Below are 12,039 nucleotides of genomic sequence, written 5' to 3' on the forward strand. Positions count from 1 at the left end.
AAATTAGTATCGACATATAATGAAATAGTTAACCACTTGTCACCAAAGAAGATAAAATAAATAAATAATCCAATAAACAACGAATATCTAATTATCATCAAGTTTATTTTATTCATAAATAAAAAAACACATATTTAAATAACGAAAAGTTAACAGATTAAACCGACATTTCAAGAATCCTCTAAGCTTACTTGTAACTTAATCGCGTCCACTACGTGTCTCACGTCCCTATAAATTCAACCCCCTCACAACTCATACAATCACACTATCATCTCATCTCTCTAATCTCATCCAACAACAACAACAACCAATCAATCAAATACTCAGTTTTTATTCTTAATCCCGATTCAACTTTCATCATGTCTGACGAAGGAGTCTACCACAGCGCCCCCAAAACCGAAGAGTGCGTCGAAACATCCACCGTGGTGGCGGAGCCTGAAACCGTCGAGAAGTCCGATCGTGGACTGTTTGATATGTTTGGAAAGAAAGACGAAGAGAAGAAATGCGAAGAGGCCGCGATCTCATCGGAGTTTGAGCAGAAAGTTCAAGTCTCTCACCCGGAACCGGAGGAGAAGAAAGAAAGCTTGCTCGAGAAACTTCACAGATCCGATAGCAGTTCCAGTAGCGTAAGTTTTCTGTCTCCATTTCTAACCTTTGAATCAAATCGTTTACTTAATGACATGATCTCTGATTCATTACGATATGTTTATTTCCATACTAAAAGTATGTTTCCTTTGGTGATATTTGTTAACAGTCGAGTGACGAAGAGTGCGATGAAAATGGAGAGAAGAAGAAGAAGAAGAAGCCATTGAAGGAGAAGATCAAGGAGAAGCTCACGAAACAAGAAGATGAAACTACTGTACCGATTGAGAAATACGATGTAGCTCCACTCCAGCATGGACCACCTGAGCCGGAGGAGAAGAAGGGTTTCATGGAAAAGATCAAGGAGAAACTTCCCGGCGGCCATAAGAAGGAGGAGGAGCTTGCTGCTACTCCACCACCACCACCGCCGGCGGTGGTGACACACGCCGATGAAGGTGAACAGAAGGAGAAGAAGGGTATTTTTGAGAAAATAAAAGAGAAAATCCCCGGGTATCACTCAAAGAGTGAAGAAGAAAAGGAAAAAGAAAAGGTGAAGGAGTGTGATTAAACATTATAGTTTACAAAAGCAAAAGCGAAATGGGTTTATGGGTTGGCTTGCTTTGATATCTATTATTAAGAGTGGGTGGTGGGTCTATAATGTTTTCTTGCTTTTGGCTTTTGGTTTTTGGTATCTTTGAATAAGTGGTTTTTGATTTTTCATGTAATTTGTTTGAAATTTATAGTTTGGTGGTGTTTATTTGATTTGAGATATAAAGTTTATATATATATTGTTAATTATGATGATTTGTATCATATTTGATTTGAGATATATAAAGTTTATATATTGTTAATTATGATGAGTTGTATCATATATAATCTTGTTCGTTTGTACACTTCAGTTATTTGATTAAGTTGGATTATATGGTTATACTTTATCTTTGATTCAATATCTTCAGAATATTTGAAAGTTTCCTAGGTTATAAAAGTCATAGCTTCTATTAATTGACTACAAGATGAGTTTAATCAACGGCCAAGATTGGCTTCTTTAGTTTGCTCATAAGCAACCTAGCATGATTAATCGACATTATATGCATCTTTATCATTTTGTATTACATAATAGAACATAAGTTGATCACATTATATTATTTGTCTTTTTTGTTAAAGTTATACGCTATGGACCGGGCCCCAATGTCATAAGGCCCCATTTAGATTGATATTTTTAATTTTAGTTGTTTCAAGCCCAAATGTGAATGTCTCTTTTTTGTGTGCAATTCAAAAATCAAAAGGCACCTTACTGAAGTTCGACTATCTGAAGCTTTATTTTTCAAGAAACAAAAAAAGTCTAAGGTCTTCAGTCTCTTGGTTTCAAATCAGCATGCTTTGAAATAGGGTTTTAATAAACATGTGATATTGTTTTACTTTTATATGCTGGTTATGTTATCAATTTCTTAACTGAGATGGTTGCTCAACGAAATCAATATCATCAATAACTTCTGAAGATTATTATAAAGTAAATATTAACAATATCTTAATGATGTTAAAGTCGTCGAGAAAATGTAATTCTCTTTCCTTATTTTCTTTCAATTAGTTTATTATTTCTTTTGAGTTTCATTTTTTGTTTCAACGGAATATTCAATTGCCAACCCCCAAATCTTACAACTTTGGTATGTTAGTTATTAACTTATTATTATTATCTTCTTTAATAAATAAAAATAATTTTGTCATGTGTCATTCTCTCATTCATTATATCATATGTCATTTTGTCATAATTTTGAAATATTTATTTTTCACTTGTCATTTACTTGATTTTTTATTTTTCAATGTATCCTTAATTTAGTTTCATAAATTAAACATACCATAATAACTTATATTAATTTCAAATTTCAATTTCAAACTTTAATTTATATTTTAAATAAATTTACAGTTAAACCTTTGTATTTAAAATTTTGTTATAATTAACACTTTTAGTATACGGGTCTGACAACTAAACACATAATTTTAATTTATTTTTTTTGCATGTTTTTTTCTCATAATTTTTATATATTTCAAATTTCAAAATCAAAGGAATTTCCCGTTTCATCATTCGTATTTAACATTTTGTTTTAATCAACCCGTATATGATATGAGTCTCACAACTAGCTATTATTATTTTTCAATATATGTGGGATGTTTCACTTTTGTAATCATTATTGCAATTGGTAATCGGAAGTGAAAGAAGCAAATCAGTATTCACTATTGGTAAGTGGTATGTGATTCATAACCTTTTTGTAATAATCTTATGGCATCTTGGATAAAGATAATTTGAATATTTTTTTGGGATAATGATATAAAAGCTCTTAATTTTGAAAAAAAAAATGTGCAGATTTAAGTTCATTAAGACCTGATGTATGTAACATTTTTTTCCTTTAATTTTACCATTTTTAGATTTACCCTATAAAACTGGGTATTGTTAATGACACTTCATTATAGGTCAAAATCACTGACATGGTCAAAACTATAAATAATAAACCATTATTAATAACGTAAAAATCCTTGAAACATGGCAATAAATTTCCAATAATGTTGAACCCATTATTAATGGTATTTAATTCTCTGTATTAATCCTTTTTAATTTTAAAATATTTCATTTACAATCCTTTGTTTTATATAGTTTTTTTAGTAGCTTATAATTAAATAAATTAAAACATTCGTATTTCGGTCATAATTTTTTCTTGTAAGAAAAAAAATCTGAACATTTAATCCAAAAATCATAAAAACAAAAAGAACACTTGTATTCGTTATATTAGTGACTTTATATGCATAAATTTTTTAAAATAAGTTTTTGAAGTTTTTTTATTTAAATTTTATATTACTTTTTATAAAGTTATAAAATATAAGGAATATTTTTTTCATCCAAATTACAAAAATAAAACAAATGAATGACTTTTTCATTTTACTATTTTAATGAGTTTGTGAAAAATAAATTAAAATTGTTGTTGTTTAGGTACCTACAGTTTATTTAAAAGAATCCAAGTTTTTATAAAAGTTAAAAATCAAACTACTATTCAGTTTAAAAGTTAAAAAACGAATAAAACAAAAACGAAAAACAACAATTAACTTCAAAAATGTATTAAAAACTAATTGTCGGTCGTGCTCTATGAGGGTGTCTCGGAACTACACTCTGACAGTCAACTTAGTCTCCAAAATTAAGATGAATATGTGATTTGGTACATCGTCATGTTTTCAGATTTGACATGGTGCGGAAGAAAATATTCATTATATTATAATAATATAACTTAGTTGGGTATGTGTTGGTTTTGTTTATTTTACATTTTGGCGAATAACTTTTGAATTTAAAAATAGAACTATTAAATGATATATTAATCAAAACTTTGTTAGATTCTACAAAGTATTTTATTTTTAATTAAATATAAATCATTTGGATAATACAAAATTGTTAATTGTTAAACTTTTAATAAATAAAATCAATATAGTAATGGTAAAGTTTAATCATAGAAACTATAAAATATAAAGGTTTAAATTAAAAGTTTGATATACTTTAAGGGGCAAGTAAGCACGTAAATAGAATAATCAATTTTGATTTTAGACGTCCACAATTGAAAAAGCTTCGGTTTTTGTGAAAAAAAGAGTCTTGCCTATTTTGACTTTTAGGCAATTTAGGTTGCAATTAGAATTCCCTATATAAAATTGAACATTTATGTCATACTTAACGTCTTTAATAAATTAGAAAACCAAACTTAAGGGCTTTTATAAATCGAAAAAAATGATAAAACCGGACACTTTTGTTATACATAAGGGCTTTAATGAACCAGAAATATACAAAAAGGTAAAATTTAAAATAAAGAAGTTGCAAACATCCAATTTTAGTAAAGCTAAAATCCACAAAAAGATAAATCTGCATATTTATATCAAACTTAAGGGCTTTTATATCATTATCTCTTTTGTTATGTAAACATGTCTTTATGTTTGTATTTTTTCCAATCTTCTTGTTTTGTTTTTTTTTTCTTTCTAGTTTGAGTTTAGGGTGATGGATTGCCCTTGTGTTCATTTTTTTATTGATGAAAATAAATTTGTTAAAGAGGTCAATTTGATAAATCTAATATACAAAATTGAATTACACTGTTGTTGTGGGTAAATTGCGTGTTTGACAAAAGTAGTTGTTAGCTGGAAGCGAGTAGCAGTTAGCTGGTAGCGTGTAATAGGTAGTTGGTAGCGGGAAACTGTAACTTTTATTTATTATATGAATGTTTGGCAAAAATAGCTGGAAGCTTTTAAAATATATAAAATTACATAAAAGGACAATTGATTAAAAATAAATAAATATATAAATATTTTTAAGGATAATTATGGAAATTGATTTCAAAAGCTCAAGAGCGTTTTGTTAAACACTGCATGAAGTAGCTTTTAGAATTAAAACGTTTTGTTAAAATTAAAAGTTAAACACTTGTACTGCCAAACGAAGCTTTTTGTTTAAACTAGAGCATTTTATCACAAGGTAAAAGCTAGAAGCTTTCAAACGCTTCCAGAAACTCCGTGTCAAACACGTCCAAAATATTATAAGTTCATTGCTATATATATTTTTTATTATGTGTGAAAAAGATTAAAAGCACGTTGGTATTTTTTAGCTATGATTAATTTTTGAGATACATTATATTTTCAACTATGTTTTACTATCACTTGAAAATACATGTATTACATGTAGTTAATTAAAAATATATTTCTGCCAAACATAAGGGATTTAATGAACCAAAAATATACAAAATGGTAAAATTGAAAAAAAAAAAGTTGCAACCATCTAATTTTAGTGAAGCTAAAATCCACAAAAAAGGTAAATCTGTACATTTTCTATCAAACTTAAAGGCTTTTATATCATTACCCCTTTTTGTTATGTAAACATGTCTTTATCACTCTATGTTTATTTTTTTCCTATCTTTTTTCTTTTGTCTAGTTTTAGTTTAGGGTGATAGATTGTCCTTGTTATGAACATCATTTTTTAGTTGATGACGATGAATTTGTTAAAAAGGTAAATTTGATAACTCTGATATACAAAATTGAATTACATTGTTGTTGCGGATAAAATATTATAAGTACATTGCTATATTTGTTTTATTATGGGTGAAAAAAGATTAAAAATACGTTGTTATTTTTTAGCTATGATTTATTTTTGAGATGCATTATATTGTCAACTATGTTTTACTACCACTTAAAATTACATTTATTAAACCTACATATTCCTATCAAACTTAAAGGTTTTTATGTCATTATCTTTTTTTGTTAAGTAAGTATGTCTTTACGTTTGTGTACTTTTCCTATATATATATATATATATATATATATATATATATATATATATATATATATATATATATATATATATATATATATATATATATATATATATATATATGGAAATGATCAAATGAGAACACTTAAAAGGTTGAGAACGCGAGAACAGTCGTAGGCCAATTGTTTTATAAGGGTATTAAAGGTATTTTTCAATTTAATTAAATATGGACAATTGGAAAGTAAATAATTAATTCCGAAAATCATGGGAAATTTTTTTACAATCTAGTTAATTATGAATTAGCACGGGATAATTAAATTGTTGCTATAATCATGGGATATAATCCCAGTTTCCATGATTATAGATATCACGATTCCACACACCATTTTCTTTATCGATTTCACTTTTCAAAGAAGAAATCACCATTTCCAATTGATTAATGTTGAAAGTAAATAGTGTTTTCTTTCTGAAGTAGACTTCTTAATCGCAATCGAATAGTAGCCGTGCAAATACGAAAACGAACGATAGACAAAGTAATCCTTAATTTCAATTTCTTAATTCTTTTACAATTGATGAATGGGATGATCAATCAAATGGTATCCGTGCTTAAGTATTTACAGTTTTCATCAGCATTTATCATTCATTATGTTAATTTAATCAACCAATAATCATCGGCAAATAGTCGTAATACAAAAATTTATCAGCCAAATGGTTTATTATCTATAAAATCGATTAACATGTTTAATAACAAATGAATACCCAATGTGAATGAGTTATTAAAATTGATGGGTATTTTGATGGAAAACCAACTTCTTATTTATGATCATGAATGAAAAAATAATGTAGAAGGAATGTAAGTTATAATAATTGGTTTAGATGCAAATGTTTAAGATTTTTAAGAATAAACATGAATGTACACACATTACTGATAAGAATAATGTGGGTGGTATATTTCTTATTACATTAGTTGGGTTTTTTTTATTAGCTATTCATTTATAATTATAAAGTATTTTTGTAATTGTTTTGATTTTTACATGGATGTTATGTAGTAGGTAAAGATTACAATTTAGTAGCTGAACCTTACAACATTAAATTGTCTGTGTATCTAATCAAAATTTGAAATTTTCACAGCCAACAATCACGAAGGCGTTTATTTCTAACATAATGCTTGCTTCCAATCATAACTAGCTAGCGTTTTTAGTGTTTCTTTCATCGTGATATTAATCATAAACGAATTAGCAATAAATTTGTAATTGGATATTACATATTTCACCAGAAAAAAAAATATATTTTACAGTAATTTGATAGATATATAGAAATAAAAGAATGATTGATAGTTCCCATTTATTTATTAATAAATGATTAAAATGGTGATTAATATATTTTATATAATAACACAGTTGAAAAAGGAATCATGATTGAATATACGGCTGTTGTTTTAATAATCATAAGTGAAGAATAACTAAATTATATAACTATTAGGCCAATTACAAGTTGAATCCCCAATTCTTAATATGGTCAGAAGCTTTGATCATAATAGCAATCAATATCTTACAGTTCCAAAACACTTCCAACTAAAAGGTTTCAAATGTTCACAATTTTCCATTAAAAAATCAAACTGCAGATAAATTTGAAACTAAGAAAATAAATTAATGCGAAGATGTTCATGTTTATGTTGCCTAATTTGGTATAAATGTAAATTTCATTGTTGTTTTCAGCAATTTACTCATAAAAAAGGTAAATATATTTCTTATATTGGTAATGGCTGTAACAATGCTTAAAAAGTCCCAACCAATACCGACTTTGATTTTTCAAATATCCAAATATGCTACCTCGCAAATCCAGCTGTCATAATACCTTTATGTTGTTTACAGGCGTAATCAATTATGATTACAGAAAAGTCACTTGGGGAAAACTCAAAAATATCAAGCTTTATGTTTATGTAACCCGTTATGTGATGGTAATGGAAGTTGTATAAATGTATACATACTTAATCATTTATGATTTAAGTAAGTGTATGAAGTTAAATCGAAAATTACAGAAAGAAACTTGAAAACTATTTACATAATCATTTAAGGTTATGTAAGTGTATTACGGAAAACTAACAACCGAATCATTTATAGTCACTAAAAAATTAGGGCAAAAAAACTAGAAAACTACACATTTAATCATTTATTATTACTCAAAAACTAGGGACTCAAACATTCCAAGCATAAACATTCCACTTTCTAGTTACAAGGGAAAACCTCGAAAATTAGGGAAAAATTAGCAAGGAAGAAGAAGATGAAATATGGGGATAAAATCGACCAAATCCTCATGATGTACCGGATGAAAATTAAAATTTGTAGATGAATTAAAGTTATTATCCTTGATGTTCTTCATTATCAATTTTCCACTTCAACTGCTTCACCTGCAACCTGAATCCATGATTTTATATAACCCAGTAAACTATGTTTCTAAAACAAGATAAATGTCTTCCAGCTATAACGTCGAGATGCTAATTCAACTCCCTTCTGGTTGTGAGCGACACTTATGATGATGGTATCAAGATATACAATATATGGAATTACTAGGATCCAAATTAATCAGAGATACTGATTCTCAATTTCTGGCGGTGTGTCGATAAAGATGAAGATCTCACATGAGATATGTTATACGAAATTTTTGGGATTCAAATAAATACCAAATATATTCTGCAAATCACCTCTTCCTCATCAATCTCTTCATCGTTCTCCATTTCCACAGAACCAATTTAATCTTCATTCAAACAGAATCGTTTCAACAAAATTGGCATATGAAAATCAAATCTCATGTATACATAATCAAAAACGTACCATTAGCACTATCGATCTTTTTTCGAAACATGAACTAGAAGAAAAAAATATAAAAAAGAATAATAATCACACCTTCAGACCACCGGGTCACAATCGGTGTGCAGTCCTAATACCGCCGTAGCATCACCTATATCGCCGCCAACAGATCTCCAACACCACTACATCACCCTCCTTCTCGATCTCACTCGTGTACTCTCTCATCTATTTCGCTTTTTTAGATGATCATAGAGCACATGGTGCTCTGGTGGTGTATAGATGAGGGAGGCGATGAGGCAAATTAAAAGGAAAGATATCACTGTGATGGGAAGTTATACAAATTAAATAAACTTTCAATTACTGTTATATCCTTTTAACCATTTCAAAGTTACACTTTAATACAAATAAATTTCAGAATTTACGTAAATAATCCGACTCAAAGTTACACTTTAATACAAATAAATTTCAGAATTTACGTAAATAATCCGTCTGAGAATAGTCTTAGATTTGAATATTTAAATGGTCTAGATCTCTTCTCGCGTTCTCAACCTTTTAGGTGTTCTCATTTGATATATATATATATATATATATATATATATATATATATATATATATATATATATATATATATATATATATATATATATATAGTTTGAGTTTGGGGATGATTGATTGCGCCTGCTATGTTATGAACATCATTTTTCAGTTGATGACGATGAATTTGTTAAAAAGGTAAATTTGATAACTCTGATATACAAAATTGAATTACATTGTTGTTGCGGATAAAATATTATAAGTACATTGCTATATTTGTTTTATTATGGGTGAAAAAAGATTAAAAGTACGTTGTTATTATTTAGCTATGATTTATTTTTGAGATGCATTATATTGTCAACTATGTTTTACTACCACTTAAAATTATATTTATTAAACCTACATATTCCTATCAAACTTAAAGGTTTTTATGTCATTATCTTTTTTTGTTAAGTAAGTATGTCTTTACGTTTGTGTACTTTTCCTATATATATATATATATATATATATATATATATATATATATATATATATATATATATATATATATATATATATATATATATATAGTTTGAGTTTGGGGATGATTGATTGCGCCTGCTATGTTATGAACATCATTTTTCAGTTGATGAAGATGAATTTGTTAAAGAGGTCAATTTGATAACTTTGATATACATCGTAAAATAGAAGTACATTGTTGTTGTGGTTAAAACATTATAAGTTCATTGCTATAGTTGTTTTATTACATCTAAAAAAGATTAAACGCACGTTGTTTTATTTGATCTTGACTCTCTCTCTCTCTCTCTCTCTCTATATATATATATATATATATATATATATATATATATATATATATATATATATATATATATATATATATATATATATATATTAAATTTAAATTTAAATAGGTTGACGGGTTGAAAACGGGTTGATAATTTTTATCCAACCCAACCTATTTAATTAAATGGATTGGGTCGACCAATTTATGTTAAATGGGTTGAAAATCTCAACCCAACCCATTAATTTTGGGTTTTGTTTGGGTTGGCAGGTTGGATCGATTTTTACCATCTCTATATTAGAGTGTGTGTTTGCATCCACGATGCTTAATATCTCCTTATCCATCCTCATCGAAACTCCATTGCTAATCCCGCCTCTTAGAGGGAATGCTACTATATATATCCCAATTAGTGCAATATGGTCATATAAATAACTCTATATATATTGGAGTCTTTATTTATTATTTTTTTTCATAAAAGTTAGATTTTTTGGAAAAACAATCTTGTACCCAAACATATATATTAGAAATTTAGAATTGATTACTGGGAAAATACGAAACCATAATTGTTTTATGAATAATCATCACTATAAACCCTTTCCACAAAAAAGAATACCGTAAAAAGTAATAAACTTTTTTTCTTTTTTTTTGAAAAAATAAATAAATTTCGTATAACAAGAATTTTACAATAAAAATTATCAAAAACACAACAAACTTTGAAACATTACGCCACAGATTATAAAATAATTTTATAAATTAAAGTAATTTGACAAAATTCATTTTACAAAATTAGTGACTATTTTATGATACCCCTAAAAAGATATTCATTCTGTTTTTTATATTTTCTTTCATTCTTGATTTTAGTGATTATCCTTGATATGTGTAATACTAGAGAATATAGATGCACAAACCTAGGATCCGATCCGATCCGGTAAACAACCCGATCCGGATCCGGTCAAAATCTGATCCGAATTTGGTCAACAATTCGAATCCGATTTGATCCGGATTTTTTTAGGTTTTACCATATTTTTCGACGGTTTAGGAACCAGTATTTATAGAATCCGGTTTGTGATCCGGGGGTAAATCCGATTTCGAGTCCGAAAAGTCAAAGCGGTTTGAATCCGGTCACCGGTTTAATCCTATCCGGTTTGGGCAAAACCGGTTTGACCGAAACCGGTTTTCGGATCGGATCGGTCTCATTTCGAGGATCCGGTTTTTGTGTGCACCTCTAATGTGTATGGAATGAATATTTTAGATTTTTAATAAATATCCAAGTATAAATATTTTTGTTTAAATCATGACAATTTTACCACTAAGAAAAATCATCATTTTGGGTCTTATCTCTTATTTTAACAGCATCATTTTGGGTCTTAACTCTTAAATAAGAAGGCAAGAGCACTGGGGCGGCTGGGCACAATCCAATATGCAAAGAAAACCCAAGCATTTTTTTTAAACTATGAAAAGAAATCAAATAATTAGGAGAGATAAACGTGTTTTTGAAGTTCTTTTAGGGAAAAAAATGAAAGATTTATAAGGGATTAAAAAGGATAATTTTAACAATTTTCCTCATTAAACTCATCCACCGAGAAAAAAAAAAAAAGAAATATATATATATATATATATATATATATATATATATATATATATATATATATATATATATATATATATATATATATATATATATATATATATATATATATATATATATATATATATTCTAAGTACCAAGGAAGTTATCACCACCTTTGCTTCACCCCTCTTAGTATCCTCCTATATTTTTCAGTTTCACCCTGGACCATTAGAAAATAATCGGTCCTAATGGGTCCAGGGCAAAAAGAGAAAATGAGCCCCTAAAAAGAACATAGATAAATCGTTATAAAATTCATTATTAATATTAAAAAAGAAATATATGAGCATAACATTACAAAAACAACTAATTTAAAAAAAATATTTTTCCTACCATTTTTAGATAAGTTGATTTTCTCTCTCTCTCTCTCTCTCTCTCTCTCTCTATATATATATATATATATATATATATATATATATAT

At 27.7% G+C, this 12,039-nt stretch overlaps 1 protein-coding gene and 1 long non-coding RNA gene across 2 annotated transcripts; one reads left to right on the forward strand and one right to left on the reverse strand.

The window, feature by feature from the left end:
- Positions 1 to 248: 248 nt before the first annotated feature.
- LOC111885899 (dehydrin ERD14) lies at positions 249 to 1,436 on the forward strand. The gene is made up of 2 exons (XM_023882140.3): positions 249 to 626; positions 755 to 1,436. Exons 1-2 carry the CDS (start codon positions 360 to 362, stop codon positions 1,148 to 1,150), a joined length of 663 nt encoding a protein of 220 aa, XP_023737908.1. The 5' UTR covers positions 249 to 359; the 3' UTR covers positions 1,151 to 1,436.
- Positions 1,437 to 8,015: 6,579 nt separating this feature from the next.
- On the reverse strand, positions 8,016 to 9,001 carry LOC111885907 (uncharacterized). The gene is made up of 2 exons (XR_002848266.3): positions 8,773 to 9,001; positions 8,016 to 8,623 (listed from the first exon to the last, which is right to left on the reverse strand). It is a non-coding gene; the product is annotated as an uncharacterized LOC111885907 (long non-coding RNA).
- Between the last annotated feature and the right edge of the window lie 3,038 nt (positions 9,002 to 12,039).

This window comes from Lactuca sativa, chromosome 8 (assembly GCF_002870075.4).
Source record: "Lactuca sativa cultivar Salinas chromosome 8, Lsat_Salinas_v11, whole genome shotgun sequence".
NCBI classification, from domain to species: domain Eukaryota; kingdom Viridiplantae; phylum Streptophyta; class Magnoliopsida; order Asterales; family Asteraceae; genus Lactuca; species Lactuca sativa.

Bases quoted from the DNA above. Each gene is read 5' to 3' on its own strand.
- LOC111885899 (XM_023882140.3), top strand. From the start codon at position 360: ATGTCTGACGAAGGAGTCTACCACAGCGCCCCCAAAACCGAAGAGTGC. The intron at 627-754 runs GTAAGTTTTCTG...ATTTGTTAACAG, and splicing joins CCGATAGCAGTTCCAGTAGC to TCGAGTGACGAAGAGTGCGA.